This window comes from Peromyscus californicus, unplaced genomic scaffold (genome assembly GCF_007827085.1).
Source record: "Peromyscus californicus insignis strain IS unplaced genomic scaffold, ASM782708v3 Scaffold_19__1_contigs__length_69161282, whole genome shotgun sequence".
Taxonomy (NCBI): Eukaryota; Metazoa; Chordata; class Mammalia; order Rodentia; family Cricetidae; genus Peromyscus; species Peromyscus californicus.
In genome coordinates, this window is record NW_026294491.1 from 41,066,697 (window position 1) to 41,087,477 (window position 20,781).

The 20,781-nt window shown below is 41.0% G+C and overlaps 1 protein-coding gene across 4 annotated transcripts in view; it reads left to right on the forward strand.

The window, feature by feature from the left end:
- Positions 1–20,781, forward strand: part of Prim2 (DNA primase subunit 2) — a 308,490-nt gene that overhangs the window by 109,976 nt on the left and 177,733 nt on the right. For all 4 annotated transcript variants that reach the window (XM_052745227.1, XM_052745228.1, XM_052745229.1 and 1 more), the window contains 2 exons: positions 5,172–5,267; positions 8,030–8,167. In XM_052745227.1, the coding sequence (XP_052601187.1) occupies positions 5,172–5,267; positions 8,030–8,167 (234 nt within the window). The remainder of the gene's footprint in view (positions 1–5,171; positions 5,268–8,029; positions 8,168–20,781) is intronic.

A 20,781-nucleotide genomic window follows, 5' to 3' on the forward strand; every position in this document is an offset into this window, starting at 1 on the left:
TCAGTTACTCACTTGAAAGTGTCCATCTGTCCGTTCTCGGTACTTTCTCATTTTTGTTTTCACCATAGACTGTTAATTGATGGTTTCTTAGTCTTCTTTCTCCCAAGCAGCCTTGTTTGTGGCTGGTGTGTCTCTTGTGGGTAGGTACAGAGTGGGTCTTCTGTCGGAAAGAGAACGATTATTTCAGAAAATAAAGCTGGGTAGAGAACGTTTTCAGGAGTTCTTAAGTTGATTTTTAGGGAAAAGGATTCTTTTTCCTGGATATGAGTTTTAGACCAGTGATGTGTACAGAAAAAAATCACTGCTGGAGAACTGTAAGGAAAGACAGTGAGGACTTCAGTTTAAAGGTCTATGTGAACCTGGAATGGTAGTTTAAAGTGCTCCGCTGGCCAGGCTGATAGGCGTACTTGTTTAAAGTCTGAGACCTGAGAGTGAGAGCTGTGTGAACTCAAGTAGAAGACTTGTGGTCAAACCAGATGAGCAGGATGGAGTATTGGCTACTCACAGAAACTTCAGTCTTTGGGAAGCCTTATTTACAGCTTTACTTGGGAGGCCATTGTAGTAGACTACGGTTTCCAAAGTGGTCCACTCAATGTTGTCACTTTGGATGGTAAGGAACTAACTAGTACCATCTGTTTACATATATGGTATGTATGTAAAGCAATACATTTATTTATTCCTTTTTGTTTTTATTTTCTTTTGTAATCCACACTGGTTGAACCTTCTCAAACTTACTCTTACCCTAATCTCCTGCCACCACCTCCCGAGTGCTAGTGTGACACCACACCTGACTTGTTATCATTTTTTAATGTGCTCAGTTTAAATCTTAATTCTATTTATTTATTTATTTATTTATTTATTTATTTATTTATGAGAGCAAGTAGGACATATTTTAAGGATACAGTATACAGTACTACATGCATGTAACCTAAAATAAGTCCAGTTGGGCCTAGGGTTTCAAACACTTTATTGATGAGAATGTGTTAGGCAAACCAGATGGACTCGGTGCTTTGGTCAGAAGAGTCTGCATTGACAGCAAATGGCCTTGCTACAAGAATGCTGACTGCTCATGCTGCCACAGTGGGCCAGCTGCAGCCTGCTCGGCGTCAGTTTGACTCAGGACTTCAGCTGCTCTAACAGGAGAGAACCAGGTCACCCATGGGCTCACAGAATTTTTGCTACGATTGACACATAACTTCTGCTCACACTTTCATTGGCCAAAGCAAGTCTCAGGGCTCCACCTGGACAGTCCTTCCGCAGGAGGAAGCTGTGCGTGGGTCAGCAACAATGCAGTCTACACACATGTGCCTCTACTTCCCCGGTTATGGTGCTGATGCTGGGCGATCTAAAGTTCTTAATCCTCTTTCAGAATCTCCAGCAAGCCGTTTTCCTAGTTTCAGATTTGATGAATATCAAACCAAACCAAACCAAACCAAACCAACAACAAACTAAAACCATCCAGTCAAAATTCTTAGTTCTGTTAGGAAGGCAGCATGCAGAGATGCCGGCTGTGGGGTCTACCTCTAGGGCAAGAGCTGCAAGCAGTTAACATCTGCAGATAGACAGAGAGTTAGTCTTCCCTAGGGATAACCTTGCTGGGTGATTATCCAATACCAAGTGGCCAGCCCTAGGAATGTACATGCGGGCAACACTGGACAGACTCAGCAGGTTGTATTTATATGTTTATTCTTTTATATGTTTGTGTAACAACATGGTTAAAGAAGAGAGGCCCTGTAAATTTGAGGGTGAGGGTAGGGGAGGAACATGGGAGGGCTAGGAGGAAGGAGAGGAAGGGAGCAAATGATGTAATTCTATTTTAATTAAAATGAAAACCTCATATACTTTGGCTCTATTACTGTTCTTTTTTAATGGTTCCGCTCTATCATTTTTTACTTACAATTTCTGGTAGCAGAAAGCAGGAAGGCAAACTTAATCTTGTCTTGCTCTTTCAGAGGGCGAGTATGTTTTATGATTGCTGTAGGTAATCTCTTTAAGGAAAACTTGAGCAGATAAAACATGCTCACATTTCCCAGGAGAGAACAGGAGAAAAGACGATATGCAGGGTTATTTTAGAAATTTGAAATAATCAAGTTAATAGTAGTTTATACTAGCTAGTAAAGTTTCAGATAGTCACTTTGCATTTTTAGTGAGAATTTTTTTCTTAAATTTTAGTTGTAACTAAGTAGATAAATGAAAGTCTAGGGTATGGATGACAAATGGGTGGACTTAAATATTTTATTAGATTATTTTACTTTATATATTCAACTGTTTTGCCTGCATGTATGTTTCGTGTATGTAGAGGTCAAGAGAGATCATTGGGTCTATGGGAACTGGAATGATGGATGGTTGTGAGGCACCATGTGGGTGCTGGGAACCAAACCTGGGTCCTCTGCCAGAGCAGCATCTCCAGCTCCTGAGTGAACATTTTAATTCACTGAGGAAAATGTGATATTTATTCGTAACAGGAAATGACATGAATTAAATGTGTTTGATTACTTTGAAAGGGTGCATTATTACTTTTATCTTCTTTCGTATACTGGAGAGTGAACTTAGTGCCTTGGAGGTGCTGGGATGTTCCTGATTTCCTAAGTTCCAATAAGAAAGATTAGACAGCTTTCTTCCTTTTGGAGCATAGGTTTCAGTGAAAGGAAGTCTTATTCCACTCTTTAATCACTTTATCTGGTTACTTTTTAAAGTTCTAGAGTTCATTTTTAATTGTCTGGATTTTGTTTCTAAGGCAGCAGTCAGTCTGGACAAGTAAAGTCTCTTGTAACTGTAGCCTTGTTTCTTGAGGCCTCTGAACACTGATGTGCGCTTCCCTGGCGTTTTCTTTGTAAGCTAATATAGCTGCTAATATTAGAAGGTACTGTATTACACTATTAGTGGATCCTATGCACTGATGTGTCCAGAAGCTGCGTCTTATCAGGACAGGAGCCTTCTTGTGTGTTCACGTCTTTCTTGGTTGCTGTCACAAGCCGTTGTAAAAGAGCGGGCTGGTGCCCTTGTTCCTAACTTCAGTATGACAAGTTATTTTGGTGAACAACAGGCATCTAAGCAGTTGTTACTGTTCATAGTGGCGACATCAACGTGTATATTAAAATTTCAAATAAGCGTAGGAGAAAGTAGGATTTAAATTGGCTCTTCACTCTTGGTCAAGGGTTACAGTGCCAGGTATCAGTTTCCCCTGTCAGGAAGCTGCTGGTTACCTTTTTAACAATGATGCCACAGCTGTAGCACAGGCGTATACTGTCAGTCTGGTCTTTACTGTAGCTCCTGAAATTTGCAGTAAATGGATGGGACTGAAACACATTATACAAAGTGAGGTAACCCAGACACACAAAAACATGTTTTTTTGATTTGTGCGTCTAAATTTGGTATTTGTGGAAACCTGGCAAGTAGAAAGGGGCCATTGCAGGGGGAGGAAGAAGGAAACTGAAGGAAGTGGGTTCATAAGTGATGTGGAAAGGACAGGGAATGATAGGCAGAGGATTAGAGCGAGGGCAAAGCAGGAGGGGGGTGAGGGGAGAGAGAACTAACGCTAATTTAAATGGCTGAATAAAATTGCGTTAAAATCTCACATTTCCTGTATCCATTCATCAGTTGATGGACATCTGGCTGTTTCTGTTTCTAGCTTGTATGATCAGAGCAGTGATGACCATGGATGGACGTGTGTCTCTGGTAGGCTGTAGGCATATGCTCAGGTGTGTGCTCAGGGGCGGCCCAGCTGGATCGTAGGATAGTTCTGTGTCTCACTTTCTGAGTCCCCTCCACAGTGTGTACTCCTGCTTGGAATGAGTAGGCTTCCCCATGTCCTTGTCACCACTTGTTTTCTGAATCTTAGCACTGGAGAGGCTGGCGGAGAACAGCTGAGGGACGCCAGCCTGGGTCACACAGGAAGACACTGGCAAACAGACCAAGTACAGGTTAGAGCCTGGTGTTTGTTGCTTACTCATGACTGCTGGCTGCTGTGCCTTACCGTCTGAGGTGTGGGCTAGCACTGCGTGTGCTTCTGGAGAGGAGTGACGAGGGTGTCATGTGATGTAGTACTCTAAGTACTTCTGTACCGTATTCTTCTTCTTTCTAATTGGGAGAGATTTGCTTTCTCTTTTTAAAAGATTGAAAAAAAACTACGTGTATAGGTGTTTTGCCTGCACGTATGTCTGTGCACCACATTTGTGCAGTACCCGTGGAGGCCAGAAGAGGATGTCAGATCCCCTGGAACTGGAGTTACAGATGATTGCAAGACACCACATGGGTGCTAGGAAGTGAACCAGGTCCTCTGGGAGAGCAGTCAGTGCTCTTACTGCTGAGTCATCTCTGCAGCCCCATCGTCTTTGTGTACAGAAGTTCAGAATTTTATCTACTCAGTCCTGTCAGTCTTTCTATGAGGACACAATCAGCACATGATAATAAAATGCTAGTAATAAAGTTTCAAGTATTGTATGTGACTAAAAGTCTGAGAAATACGCTAACCATTCTTAACTTTAATAGATATTTTAATAAATAGCATAACTCTTGATTTGGTTAATGCTTACATTTAGTCTTTGTTTGTTTAAGTTAGTATCTCACTATGTAGATTAGCTTGGCCATGAACTCATGTCATGGTTCTCAGCCTCCCCAGGTCTGAGATGATAGACGTCACTATGCCTGGACTTATCCTGAACTTTTTTCTTTTCCTCCGATTATTGCACTTTCCTTCTCTATTATTTTTATTTTTAAAGGCTATTTTATGTAGCCCATGCTCATCTTAACCTCACTGGTCAACAAGAGTCACCTTCAATTTCTGATCCTCCTGCCTCCACCCCTGTGTGCTGGCATAGAAGCATGCCTTCATGCCTGGGTTCATGTATTGCTAGGGTCTGAACCCAGTCTCACCAAGTAAGCACACTACCAACTGAGCTACAACTATAGGCCCTTCGCTGCTGTTCTTCCTGTGAATCTCTTCAGATATTGACAGAAGGAAACCTGGGGAAATATTAAAGTTAAATTTTCTTCCATATTTTGCCTTCACTAGGGGTAATAATGATTTAGCAATCAATGAAAATGGCAAGATAATTAGTATATTAACATGTTTTTATTAAAGTGTGGAATAGTCTCTACAGTAGGAAACTGCTTTATTGGAACTGAGGAAATGTAAGTTTCGAGGCCTCATCAACTGTGTTTCCTCTTAGATAAGTGATGAAGAGAAGACTCTCCGAGAACAGGACATCGTTGCATCCTCGCCAAGCCTAAGTGGGGTTAAGTGGGAATCGGAGTCAGTTTATAAGGTATGTAAAGATTTACCAAAGTGTCACATTAGCTTTTCCTGCATTTTTAACTCACATCTATGTAGCCCCTCCCACTTCCTTGTGTGAAGAGATCTGGTTGTCACACTCAGGAAACCCCAGGCCATTGTGTTGAAGGAAAGCCTTCTGGGCATTGTTGGGCTCCTGCATATGGTGCGGGGCTGCCTCCCTCTTCTCTCTTTGGTCTAATACTCTTTAATACTCTCTGGTGCTTTGCCAGAAACTACTATACTGGCTGGATTTGTGTCAGTTTGACACAAGCTAGGGTCATCAGGCAGGAAGGAGCCTCAATTGAGAAAATGGCTCTGTGAGCTCCAGCTGTAAGGCATTTTCTTAGGGTTCAGTGGGGGAGGGCCCAGCCCATTGAGGGCGGTGCTATCCCTGGGCTGGTGGTCCTGGGTTCTATAAGAAAGCTGGCTGAGTAAGCCGTGGGGAGCAAGCTAGTAAGCCACACCCCTCCATGGCCCCTGCATCAGAGGAACCTCCAGGTTCCTGCCCTGCTTGAGTTTCTTTCTGTCCTGACTTCCTTTGGTGATGAACAACAGTGTGGAAGTGTAAGCCAAATAAACCCTTTCCTCCCCAGCTTGTATTTTGGTCATAGTGTTTTGTCTCAGTAGTAGAACCCTCCCTAAGACAACTCCCTAGGCAGTTCTTAGACACACTTTGGCTTATGGCTTTGTGTCATCTGGGCTCTGACACTGTGAGACTACTTGGCTTTCCTATGGGGACGCCTTCCTGAACCTAGGCCAGCTTCTGTGCTGGGCCACCTTGCTTTCCTCTGTCCTCTCAGCAGAGACCTTCTTTCTGTGAGCCTACCAGATAACTTGGGAATAAATAGTTGTGAAGGGGAAGAGGAAATCCGAAATAACTGAAAACTTGATAACTGCCTTTGGAAATGATGTATAGTCACAGCAAACTTGGAAGTACAACTTTTTTACTTACCTACTTACTTAATTTTATACACAGGCTCCCCTTCCCCCTTTATTCATTTTTTTATTTTTTATTTTTAGTTTTTGAGGCAGTGTCTCAGCAAGTTGACCAAGTTGGCCTTGCCCAGGCAGGATGTGAATTTGTGATCCTCCTGCCTCAGTCTCCTGAATAGCTGGAATTAAAGGCCTGGGTTCCCATGCCCAGGTTGAATGCTTGAATTCTTGCCTCCACATTAGCTCTCTGTACCTTTTTCTTTTTCTTCACATTGAGCTATCATCCAGCCTCCTTCCAAGCTTAGTGTATGAGGATCGGTCTTTGACTCACACCACACGTTTCCATTGTTGGACCATCACAGCTTCTATTGCTTCCGCTTGGGCGTTTTTGTTTGTCCTGTGGTCACAGTAAGCTGGAGGCCTAGACTATTACAGCAAAGGACACAGGAGGGTCATTTAGCTTCTCTTCCTTTCCTTTCTGAGGTTTACAGATTTGTCCTCTGAGGTTCAGAGGACTTTATTTCACTCACTAAATCACAAGCCAGTAGCAGACTAGAATAGATTCTAGGCTTGGACTAGAGCTTGCTTCCAGATGCAGCCCTCTGCTCTTGCCTGCATTGCGCTGACCCTTCTGCCCTGTGCCTCTGCTGGGTCTGGTGAGCCACCTGTTGCAAGCCACAGCACCCATGGCTCCCTGTGGAGCGCTTTGATGTTCCACAGGTGTTTCTTCCTGTCTTTAAATAAATTATTAACTCTTTGGGGACAAGGACTGTGTTGTTTGTAGTCATGGAAAGCAGTACCTTTGTCAAGAGCTTTCTAGTTAAAAGACATGTGATTGTAGGCTGGAGACATGCTCAGTGGATACGAACATATGTTATTCTACCAGAGGACCCAGGTTCGGTTCCCAGAACTCATATTTAGTAGCTCGCAACTGCCTGTAAGTTCAGCCCCTGGGGATCCAACACCCTGTCTAGACTCTAGACAGTGTACTAACATATGCTCATACCCACACACAAACACACGCATATAAACATCATTTTAAATAAAATAAAAATATTCCAATGACACATGATCTGTTCGGAGAGTGAGGTGTCGTCAGATGTACTACACTGCAGACGGATTTCAGTGTCTCCCAAGACTGGACGAGTAGACAGCGTGGGAAACTTTTCATTGAAGTTTTTGCTTCATTTTCAAAAGAATGAAAAAAAGATTTTTCAGAATAATGATTTTCACAGTCAACTAAGATCACATTATGTTTCTCTCTTAAGTGGTGGGACAATTCATAGGCCTTAATCTCTGTTTCATTTTAAAATAAATACTAAATGCTTCAGGCAGATAGTTAACACAAAACTGAAGGGTCATTATTTTCAATGTCTCGGTGTTGAGAGGCTTTTCAAATATGCTTCTCCAGTGGAGGAATAGAAACTTAGATGAGCAGATTTGGAATTGACTTCAATTACAAGTAATTTTTAGCACTGGATACTTTTTAAGGAAATTAGAAAAACACTATTTGACACAAAATTCTGAATCTGTCATGAGGTGATTATAACATGTTTAGAGACTTTGAAGTAGAAATTTGAAATTTTGGGGTTTATAATTCAGAAATTTGTAGGTTATAACAAAAAGAAAACATTCTTTTTTGGCTTTTTATTATTGTTGTCACTGTCTCTTAAAACATGTCCTCTAAAACATGTATTTATATACTGTTAATTCTTCCTAATGTGAGCTGCTGGGACTAATGGATTTTGACTGAACGTTTGAAGTCTCAGAACCATCTGACAATAGAGACTGATCTGTTTCTCTGTTTCACTCTGAACCCAGATCCCCTTTGCTGACGCTCTGGACCTTTTCAGAGGAAGGAAGGTCTATTTGGAAGATGGCCTTGCTTATGTGCCGCTTAAAGACATTGTGGCCATCATCCTGAACGAGTTCAGAGCTACGCTATCTAAGGCTTTGGCAGTAAGTGTTCCAGTTTATTTCTTTATTTGACATCATTATAAATCCCTGATGATTTTGTTTTGTGCTCATTTATGGAGTAAGTTAATTTAATTTAATTTTCGTAGTGACATTTTGATTGCCTGTGGTATTATGTTGTTAATTGTGGAATCCTAGGTTTTGATGTGTTAATCTCCACACATGGTTTTGTTATTGCTCTTCTAATAGCACTAAGGGGTAACTGACTAATTATGGCAGTGGCCTCTCTAGGTTAGTCATCAAATCATTTCTGTTTGGAGATGGATTTTATATGTGGTTCTTAAAAGCACTGTGGCCGTTGGTGGAAATAACCCCTAGGTTTCTATTGTGAATTGTGATGTTTTTATCAGCAGAGGGCATTGTAGAAGCAAGTTTGGGTTTTCTTATTTTGTAGTGTTGGAAGTTGAAACCTAGGGCCTTGTGCTTGCCAGGGAGGCATCTACAACTGAGCTGTGTGCCCGCAACCCTAGGAGAAAGTGTTTATATTTAAGTCCTAAAAACAGTGACAGGCTACTGCTGAGGAAGTAGCCCAGGATCACGTGACATTCGAAGAGCTGTGTTGAATAAGTGACAGTATGTTCAGTTTGTTGAAATCTTACTTCAGAGCAATAATACTTGGCTTTTAATCTAGGTCAGTTTTTTATGCTTTTTTGTTCTTCATGTGGAAGAGTACTTCAGAGTCAAAGGATAATCGTGAAGCTCTAATGACAGTTGTATAAGCGTGTGATAAATTTTCCCTTTAAGCCAAAATTGTAGTGTTTTCTGGTATAAATAATTTTTATTGTTAACTCTCTAGGGTCACTTAAGCATGTATCATTCAGTTCTATTAGCATTTGAGAAGGCTAAAATATTGACTATTTTTATTAGGTGGGGCAGTTTATGGAAACATGTAACTGTTTTTCCATGAAAATGTGCATGTGTGGGTATGTGGTGTTAATGATGGAACCGAGGGCCTTTATGTGCTAACACATGGTCTACTGCTGAATTATACTCTCCACTCTGAGTAGATAGTTAGCTGTTAATATTCTTTCTTCATCTGTAATTACCATCATGCGTTATAAACTTTTATTATGGTTGATATTCTTAAATTTGTAGCCGGAAGTTTTCCTGTGTCCCACCTGGTCCCGCAGCAGCTTGGTCCCAAGTAAACACACAGAGGCTTATATTAATTACAAACCATATGGCCTATGGCTTCAGCTTCTGGCTAGCTAACTCTTTCATCCTAACCCACTCCTATTAATCTACATGGTGCCACGTGGCCGTGGCGTTACTGGTCTGCTGGCATCTTGTTGCTCCTTCAGTGCAGCTGGCGTCTCTTCCTCGACACCTTTCTTCTCTCTGCATCTCTGCTTGGATTTCCTGCCTGGCTGTAAGCTTTTTTTGCCATAGGTCAAAACAATTTTATTTATTATCCAATTGGAGCCACACATATTCACAGTATACAGAAAGACATCCCACAGCATAAATTGTTTGTTCATTTCTCTGTGATGTACTCTGTCCTACAATGTATTTATGAATAAGAATAGTGACTTCACCACTATGGACCTGTTTGTCTGTTGGTTGCCATTCTCTTTCTTTTGTGGCTCTTGTTTTTCGATCTGTCGATGTTTTGGACAGCACTTCTTTGTGTGAAATAGGTACATTCTTTTCACATTGACATTAGACAGCAGTGAATGCTGTCTACTAAATCCTGGTAGTGGCCCCTATTCTCCATAGTCACCAAAATCATTACCACGTTTCTGAAAGCTTTGGGGATGTGGGCACCAACCTTGAGGCAGGTGGGGCTCCTTCCTCAATTCTGTTTACAGAAAGTGTCCTGATACTTCCCTGCTTCAGAGGTTGGAGTACATACTATTTTTCACTCCAGCTCCCCAGTTGCTGGTCATAGAAATGGATCTGTGGTATCTTAAACAATAATAGAGTGTGTTAGTTCATAAATTCAAGAAGTCCAGAAGTTGTATGAGTGACACTAGTGTCCCCATTAGTGTTCCAGCTGTTTCTCTACAGTTGACTTTACCTGTGTGCACGTGCATATGCTTTGTCCTTGGTTTGGTTTTTCTCACAGTAGCAAAAGTGGGTCAACCATCATATCCCTGTAACGTACCATCCACACAAGCTTCTCTTTGTGTCCTTGAATTCTGTTCTTCATCTTAGTATTTATTATGCTTGAAATGGCTTAAAGGCATAAGTTGTATCACTTTCTTAGGGCCACTCTGTCAAAGTACAATAAACTGGAGGTCTCAGAAGAAGCATTCATTGTCTCCTGGTTACATAGGTTAGACATTTAGGATTGAGGTATGAGCAGGCCTGTTTTTCTCTGAACTGTTGGGAAAGGCCTTTCAGGTCTCTCTCCAAGTTATTGGCATTTGGTTTGTGACAGTATAACTGTAGTCTTCACATGGAACTATCCATATGTGTCCCAAATTTCTACTTTTTACAGTAATACCAGTTACATTGGATTAAGGCCCCTTGCTCTTGTATGTCTGTAGTAGCCTCATTTCCAAATACATTCACATTGTGAGGGAATATCAGTTATAGCTTCAACACATCCAAATGTGGGGGGCATTATTCAAACTGTATTGTATACCTAGCCAATTATCATGGCCACAAGGATTGCCTAGCCCAAGGCTGTGATTACAATGCTTTCTTTGGTGGTTCACGGGATCAAACTCTGCATGTTCCCAAATTGTAATATCCTCAACAGAAATGCAAGATCAATTGTGAAGAGTGAGCAGAGGAGAGGATACTTTGGAGGCAAGCCAAGAAACACTTTAGTGTTTCAGAGCTAATTCTGACTAGTGTTTTACAAGACTTAAACACACTTTAAAATCTTTTACCATTCATTTTATAAATTTGCCTTGAAGACAACTTTTGTGGGGAGCATTTGCTGACATTTGTCTTTCATACAGTTCAGAGTGTTACATGACTATTTGCTGTTTATCGTCCCGATAATACAATGGAAAGAAGATAATGGATAATACAATGGAAAGAAGACCACAGGGTAGATTTTTACAGAAGTTTACTTTTTCTCCCTATTCTCTGGGTAGAAGATGGAGAAATCTGACTCTAGGAGAGGAGAGGCAGAATTCTATGTGTTCCTAAGTTTGTGATCGGTACCTTTCCAGCGGATTGCGCCTAGCCTTGTCTCTTGGTGGCCCATGTAGCAGAGCATGGCGATGTGTCCTCTTTTCCCTCTGTTCATTCTTCCTACATGAAATTCTTCAAACATTTCAAATGATCACCACCTTATAGGAAAACATGTTTAAAACAGCAGCTGTCTGTAAATGGAGAATGAGACCCTAACCTGGTGTCTTGTGACTTCTGCACCTTTCGGTGTGAGTCCTACCAGGAGCACATTCTTCCACATGGGCACAGTTCAGCAGTCACTGTCCCATCGTTTATTTCAAGAGTCCGAACCCAAGTCCCTTATGCTCTTAGTTGTCGCCTGTAGCCTCCCCGGGACTGGACCCATTCTTACTTTCTCCTTAACTTTTCATGGACCTTTTTACTTTTGAATGTTACAGAGTAGACATTGTATAGAAGAGTTCTCAGTTTGGCTTTGTTTAGTGTTTCTGTATGGTTAAGTTCAAGATATGTATTAAACAAAAATGTCACAGAGATGGTAGGTACTGCATTCTGCCAGGACATGATTCATCCTTATTCTGAGGCCTTTATCAAAATGTATCACTATTGGTAACTGTATTGTTCCCTGTTGTGGTGGATTTGGTTATGAATACTGCTGTTCTGACATGCTCTGGTATCTTTGGCAACCATTTCTGATGGCTCTATGCCTTGGAGTAGACTTGTGGAGTTTATTTTTAGTGGATTCACATTTACTTGACATAGATATGTTCCAATTACTGGTGGATTGTGCAGTGTCTTGGATTCAGTGGAGGAAGGAGTTGCTGTTTTAGACAACACCAGGTATTCTTCCACACATCTGGGTCAGGTCTGGTTGAGAGGAGCTATAGACAGCCCTTTGCAGGAAGGTGGGTGAGATGTTGTCTTAGTTAGGTTTTTATTGCTGTGAAGAGACACCATGACCACAGCAACTCTTATAAAGGAAAACATTTAATTGGAGCTGGCTGACAGTTTCAGAGGTTTAGTCCATTATTGTCATGGCGGGAAGCATGGCAGCATGCAGGCAGACATGGTGCTGGAGAAGGAGCTGAGAGTTTTACATCTTGACCCACAAGAGGAGACTGTGTGCCATAGTGGGTGTAGTAGCTTGAGCATATGAGACCTCAAAGCCTGCCTCCACAGTGATACAATTACTTCAACAAGGCCACAGCTCCTAATACTGCCACTGCCTATGGACCAAGCATTCAAATGAATAAACCTATGGGGCCCATTTCTATTCAAACCACCACATATGTACTCCATAGGAACCTGTCCTAACTTCTGTGGAAGGGAAAGACAAGGGGGCTGCCTTCTAGATCCTCTGGTGAGACAGCTATATGAACCTGCAGCTGTGGTCTCATTTGATTATCCTCTCTAATGAAGATGCTTTGGCCTTGAAGTATGTTAACTAAAAAAAAAAAAAAAAAAAAAAAAAAAAGCCGGGCGGTGGTGGCGCACGCCTTTAATCCCAGCACTCGGGAGGCAGAGCCAGGCGGATCTCTGTGAGTTCGAGGCCAGTCTGGGCTACCAAGTGAGTTCCAGGAAAGGCGCAAAGCTACACAGAGAAACCTTGTCTCGAAAAACCAAAAAAAAAAAAAAAACAACAAAAAAAAAACCAAAAAAACAACTCAGCTTTATAAGTGGAAATGTAGGATGGTAAAAAAGTACCCTAAAGTGGTTGTGAAAAGGCATTTAAATCTGTGGTCCAGGGTGACATAAATGGCTCTGAGGGAGTTGTAAATTGACAGATGTCTTGTCCAGATGATAGCGGGAAGCTTGTTTTGAACTTGTGGCCCTGTGATTTTTGTAATAAAGCTTATCTACCTTTTGGGTGTTCTTGAGGACTGTAATAGGGTAGACATTACCCTCTCCTGTGATAGGGACCCTCTTCTCACTCTCCTCACTTTGAGACTCAGTAGAGGTCCCATTTCCCTCAGTAGCCTCCCTGCTGCCACAGTAGCACATGCTCACACAAACCATGATGAAGCCATTTTCATTGTGTCTTTCTCCCTCACTGAAGTGTAAGCTCTTTGAGAGTAAGGGCTGTGTCTGTCTTGATGAACCTTCTTTTGAGTTTAGTATCTGGTACTCGGATCATATTGAGTACAATTCTACAGAACTGATAGATACTGTAGAAGAAAGGAACTTTCTTTTCCCCCCACTATTTATTGTGTACACTCTTTGAATATTATTTACCATCTCTTTGATAGTCACTACAAACTTCTGACAGACAGGGATTGTAATCCACATCACACAGATGAGGAAAATGTAGCCAGGCACACACTGGCTAGCAACTGGTATAGCCAGGTTTGTGTTTGTAACTTTTAGGAATGGTGGGTGGTAGCCGTGCTATTGTAAGGGATTGTATTATGGGGGGATTTATCTCTTTAAACTCTGAGAAAATATACTAGTTGCAAAGTAGGTGAAATGTGTGAGATGTGATACGGCAGATGATTAGAAGTTAGGCGAATGATGGGAGAAGGATATTTCCTTGTCTCACCCAGCAATCTAAGAAGGTGTAGCCCCTCCCATAATGATTTATTTCTTAATAACATTTTACTTATTTATCTATACATTATTTTATATACCACAGATCTTAGATAAACATAATTTATTTTCTTATAAAGCTTATATTCTAGTGGCAGATAGATAATTACTAAACATACACACACACACACACACACACACACACACACACACACACACACACACACACAGAAAAGTATATTGTTGGGGAGGGAGCACTGATGTTTTCTCAGTTGAAAGGCCAGTGCTGTAGAAGCATGGTGAGCTAGAAGTGAGTGAGGTAAGACTTCAAGGGCTGGATGTAGAAATTTGAGTGAAACAGGGCAAAGAATTTGTGTTTTTATCTTACTGTAGGCTATGAATTGGTAGTTTGGGATAAGGGATGATGTGGCCTGATAATTTCTGATGTAGGTTACTTTGGAGGTATGGGACAAGTGGAAACAAGAGGACTCATTTGGAAATTTCTCATATTAATTCAGATGAGTTTATTAATTTATCTATATCAAACTAACCTTGCCTTTCTTGGATAAAGCCAACTTGGCCATAATGTATAATTTTCTCAGTGTGTTGCTGAATTCTGTTTGCAAGTATTTTGTTATAGATCTTTCCATCTGTCTTAGTCACTATTCTATTGCTATGAAGAGACACCATGACCAAGGCAACTTTTATAAAAGAAAGTATTTAATTGGCAGGTTGCTTACAGTTTCAGAGGTTTAGTTCATTTTCATCATGGCGGGAAACATGGCAGCAGGTAGACATGGTGCTGGAGAAGGAGCTGAGAGCTACATCCTGATACACTGGCAGAAAAGCTAGAGTGGGTCTGCATGGGCTTTTGAAAATTCAAAGCTTACCCCACCCCCAGTGACACACTTCCTCCAACAAGGCCACACCTTCTAATCCTGTCAAACAATACCACTCCCTGGTGACTAAGCCACCATACCATCTGTGTTCATCAAAGACATTGGTCTGTAGTTTCCTTCCTTCCTTCCTTCCTCCCTTCCTCCCTCCCTTCCTCCCTCCCTCCCTCCCTCCCTCCCTCCCTTCTTATATGGTATCAAGATGATACTGGCTTCATAGAATGAATTTGGTAGTGTTCCTTCACTTTCTATTTAATGGAACAAGCTAAGAATTGACATGAGGTCTTCAACAGATGCATAAAACATCGCAAAGCAATACAAAGAATATGCCATAACCACTACTCATGATCCATCCCTGATAAGGGAATTCAAAATTACAGAAACTGAAATGTCTGAGAAGGAATTTAGAGCCTTATTGTTCAAGAGAATTAACCATCACTTAGAAGAGTCAAATAGATGCATCAATTAAGGAAATTTATCCATGACCTTGACAAGATAGTGTCCAAAATGAACATAACAGTTAATAAATTGGAAGTGAAAGTTCAAAATATGGAGGGCAAATTTGGCAAGGAGATTGAAACACTGAAGGAGATACTCAGATAAAAACTACAAGAGACATCTTTAACAGATAAGACCATGGAGAAGAATGTATTTCAGGGATGGAGGACAGAGTCAAGACAATAATACAGACAGACATATATAAGAAAAAAATTAAGGCATAATTCATAAAAAAGAATAATATTTCCAAGAAGTCTGGGACACATTCAGATGGCCAACTCGAGTATTGATGGTGTGGAAGAAGGAGCAGAGGTAAACTGAATGGAATGGACAGACTGTTTGGTGAAATTACAGGAGAAAACTTCAGAAATGTATAGAAATAGGCTTTTAAGCACACGATGCTCATAGAACTCTCAGTAGACATGACTAGAGAAGAAATTCTCCGTGACATATTATAGTTAGGGTGTCAGAAATACAAAGTAAAGAAATAACCCTAAAAGTAGGAGAGACACCAACTTCTAAACAAATGCAGAAATATCAGAATTGCCCCAGGCTTTTCATCTGCAAGTGTAAAAGCAGCAATGAATGAGATGTTTCAGGCTCTGAAAGTAAACAACTGAGAACCAAAAATGTTATTTACTGCAAAGCTATCTTTCAAAACTGATGGAGAAATAAAAGAATTTCAAGACAAACACAAATAAAAGAATTCATGACGACCATGCCAGCAGAAAGTTCTTGGTGGAATATTTATAGGGAGGAAGATAGCATAACTTCAGACAGACAAACCAGATTTGGGGAAAAAACAACTGTATCAAACACAAGAGCTCAACAAACCCTTAAAACTAATATGGGAGCAGGAAAAGAAACAAGAAAAGTGCAGCAAAATAGAATACCACCTGTTTTAACTAGAGTTTCTCTTGCTGTGGTAAAACATCATGACTAAAAGCAACTTTGGGAGGAAAGGGTTTGTTTTGCTCACACTTCCATATGCAGTACATCATTGAAGGGAGCCAGGGTGGGGACTGCAGGCAGGAACCTGGAGGCAGGAACTGAAGCAGAGGCCATGGAGGAATGTTGCTTACTGACCTGCTCCTCATGGCTTGCTCAGCCTGCTTTCTTATAGAACCCAGGGCCACCAGCCCAGGGCTAGTGCCACCCATAGTGAACTTGTCCCTTTCCCATCAATCATTAGTCAAGAAACTACACCAGAGACTTACAGGCCAATCTGTTGGAGCACTTTTTCAATGTAAGAAGCTTCCTATATTGTTTATATAGGTTTAATATGGCTTCCAAACTCATAGAGTCTGTTAGTGAAGGATACAGGTCTCTTGCCTAGGTCTACTGTAACATCTTGAGTTCAGTGCCTTTTTAATAGTCTGTTGCCTTTCCTAGGTCCAACCAAACTTCTCTATACTGCTTTCTGGGATCACTCTCAAGCAGTATTTCCGTGAACATTTTAAATACTTTAGTGGCTGTAGGGTAAAGATTATGCTGGAATCAACTTAATTATCTCTAATGCCCAATACCATGCTTTATGAAGATTAGCTACCTAGGTCTGATGAATTGTCTGCGAGAACTGTATGTTTGGATGCATTTTGTTGTTGCTATTGTTGAAAAAAAGAAATCAGAATGGATGTACTTCAGTTGTCTACAAAATGAGAACAAAGCACCGGATATATGTGCCCAGTGTGATATATGTAGAACTGTCTGAACTCTCAATGACAGTTATTTCTGACTTCACAAAGCCTACTTCTGGGTTCACTCTTGTGTTTTTCTTTCTCCCTCATTTCTAGTAAAAGTCAGTCCCACATTCCTTTGTAAGTACTCCTTTTTTTTAAGATTATTGATCATATAAAGAATTATAATTACCCATTTGAAAGCTTCTGTGCAGACTGCTCGGAGAGTAATGGGTAGTTTTACACAGTGTCTTGTTTCTTTTTTTTTTTTTTTTTTTTTTTTTTTTTGGTTTTTCGAGACAGGGTTTCTCTGTGTAGCTTTGCGCCTTTCCTGGAACTCGCTTTGGAGACCAGGCTGGCCTCGAACTCATAGAGATCCACCTGGCTCTGCCTCCCGAGTGCTGGGATTAAAGGTGGTGGCGCACGTCTTGTTTCTTTTAACTGAGTCTATACTAACGCGTTTGTGAAACACCAATTTTATTCCTGTTGCCTACTTGTGATGAGAAAATGTCAGCACATTCAGTTGCTAGGAAACACCTGATTACTGAAATAGTTCTATGAAGGGGTACTTGTAAATCCAATTCTTCGACAATTCTGCTCTCATAGAACAAAAATTTATTCAGTCACTACAAAGAAAGATGCATCACCTGTTGGGTTTTCAATTTAAAATTTTTTGAACAGGGGAGCTAGTAATATGAAAAGTGGTACAGGATTGATTAAGTGTTGAGGGTGTAATTTTTTAACAGTGACTGGACATCGAAAAGTAATAATTATCTACCTGTATGAGTTTGAGTTTCAATTTTCTGCTTCATCATTAATGAGAGTAAGAAGAGCTAGAGAGGAAGAGAGAAAACCTAGTACACATGGCACATTAGAATTAACATAAAAAGAAACACTGTATTAGTTAATTAAATCAACTTTATCTTATAGAAGTAGGATTGACCATATAGTGGATTAAGTCACCTATGTTCCTTCTTCACTTTGGTTGCTTAATCCGTGCCAGAGAAAGAATATTGAAAAGGAGTGTTTGGTTTTCTTTTGTAACTGATTGGCATTTATTTTTGTTGTAACTGTAATTTTATATTTTTGAACCCAAGGTCTTGTGCACACAAGGAAAACACTATGCTCCTGACTTTTTTCTCTAGCCCCTAGCTAAAGGATGTTTATTTCATATCAATTCAGTAACTTTTCTTAAGTATTCATTGTGCCAGGCAAAACCACTGCTGGGGAGACAAGTGTGATTGGTCTTTCAGGACACAGCAATGGGGGAGGGATGTGAGCAGCTGCATGTTGTGGTTGGTGAAAAGAAAAGTGTGTATGAAGTAAAGAGACAGCAAACACTATACAGCGATGAACTTGATCTGTGCCTTAACTGTGCAGAGGCTTCAAAGATGTCAGCTTTGGCTTGAGTTTGGCTCTTTCTGAGCTGCAGGTGGTGCCCTGACCTGTCTCTTGGAGGGCAGGGAGTGGAAGACAGACGGCTGCTGGTTTCCCTTTAGTCTTTTCTTGTCTATACTCTGGACTGAGCCTCGTCGCCAGCCTGCCCACTAGCTCCATTCATCAGTTCAGGTTTCTAATCCTGTGTGTTCAGCTTCACTGCTTGTCTATTTAATTGCATGTACACACGTAGAACTTTTTCAGGGAGTTCAGAATCTGTCTTCTGATTTACACATGTTGAAAAATTTGTGTCTTAGAAATAAAATCCCTTGGAAGCTTTTTCCCCTTATTTAAATAACCCTGTGAGGTTAGGCTGGCAGCTTGTGTTTTAGAAGGTAGAGTGAGACAGAAAATGTTTCCTCTGATGTGCTTGAGTAATTGGTAAATTCAAGCTAAAAATCAAAACAAAAAAGGAAGTTATGTCTAGTTGATTCTATAGCTATCCAGGAGAGAGTGAACTGAGGGTAATGTGATGCACAGCTTGACTCCCACTAAAATTCACAGGGTCAGAGTTTTCTGTCTGCAGTCTATTTTTGTTTATTTACTTTAATGATGAAAAGCTTTGCATATATGGGAGTTTTGATTGCATATGAGTGCCTAATGATCGAGGAGGCCGGAAGAGGGTGTTGGATCTCCTGGGACTAGAGTTACAGGTGGTTGTGAACAGCCATGTGGGTGCTGGGAACTGAACTCAGGTCCTCTGCAAGAGCAGAAAGTGTTCTTAACCACTGAGCCAGCTCTTCAGCCCCTCTTCTGTATTGTAAAATAGAAACTTACCTGTCTTATGTATAATTTTTAGATAAATATAAAATAATAAGATCTCTTTAGGTTTGTCAAACAACCTTGTTATTTGTCCTTCCTTCCTCCTCCTCCTGTATTGATCTCATTCCTCCATCCCCCATTGGTACTCCCTCCCCAGATTTTTGTTCCTCTGTCATATCACTTGTTTTGTATAACAATATATTTGTATGCATATTGTTGTGTGATAGACTTTTACTGTGGAGATGCAACGCACATATTCTACTCACCCCAGATAAGGAGTCCATGACAGATGGAAGTATGGCTACCACCAGCGTCTAACTTGGTGAACCAATGAGTTTCACTGGAGTTGTTCACAAGAATGTGGGTGAAGGGTCACTTACTGGAGCAGAAATGACTCAAAGACAGCTGCATCACCAAAGCCACCCCAGCATGAGTGACAGCTCACGAAAGCTGGACATCTGGAGTACGCTGCATAGTCTGCATGTAACTCAACAGGTTGGAGAGTATCCTTTCCACGTGGCTTAGTTTGTATAAACCACTTCACTGGTTTCTGGGTCTTCCAGGCAGCTGGTCTGCTCTCAGCCCTTTTTGTAGCCTGTCTTGTCCGAGAGTGACTCTCAGTGCTCTTTATTGCTTACTCTGGGAGGGAGGTGCTTACTGAATCTGGCCAGTTTCAGGGACTTCTTGAAGTGATTTTGAGTTGTTTTTTCCTGGGAGATGGAAAGTTTCAGTCTCAGAGGAAACTGCTATACAACTAACTCTCTCTCTCTCTCTCTCTCTCTCTCTCTCTCTCTCTCTCCCTCTCTCAGAGAAAAAGAGGCTGTCAATTTGAAAGTTTGGGGGCCATGAAAGAGACTGGAGGGAGAAAAGGGAAAGGAAGGAATGATGTAATTATATTTTAATTAAAAATGTAAAAATTTCTGAAAAGTAGAAACTTATCGTATAGGTATGCTATTTTTAGAAATATTATGGAAAGAACTCAAGTTATGGTTTAAGAAGTTATGCTTGTCCTTTGTGATACTGTGGTTTCAGTTCCATGTACAGTTGCATTTGTTGTCCTTTGTGATACTGTGGTTTCAGTTCCGTGTACAGTTGCATTTGTTGAGTTGCAGCACAGTGAGTGAGCTGAGGTGTCAGTGGGGTGGTGATCCTGAAAGTAGAAAACGGAACCTGGAAGATCACTTGTTTGTCCACTGGAAGCAGAACAGTGAGCCAGATGGGGAACCAGAATATCGTCTTTGTCCCTGTCCACCCGAATCTCCATGGTCTGCACCGACTGTAGGGCTAAAGCAACAGAGGATGGTGATGCGGTCTTGGATTTTGGCAGGGCAGCTACAATCCAAACAGACAGAAACAATGTGCATTTATAGACTTTCCTTCCCAGTAGCTTAAAGTTTCATTAGGATGTTCTCATTAATCTTTTATTTTTTGCCGCAATTCTGCCTTTGCCTCCCAAATGCTAGGGTTATAGGTGTGAGCCACTTACTAAAAGTCATAGACACTGTTTCTCTGCACTGTTGTTCACAGAGGTTTATGTTCTTTCTTTACGTTTATGTTACGAGATCTGTTTATGCATTAGCCAGTGTTTCTCAGAGGGGCATATGTGGACATGGGAGGGGAGAATTTGCTTATTTCTTCTTTAGTTTCATGTGATGTTAAACCACTCTTTTAATGTCGAGAACTTGACTTTCACTGGTGTCTGAAGGGTTCCTTTGCTGGATAG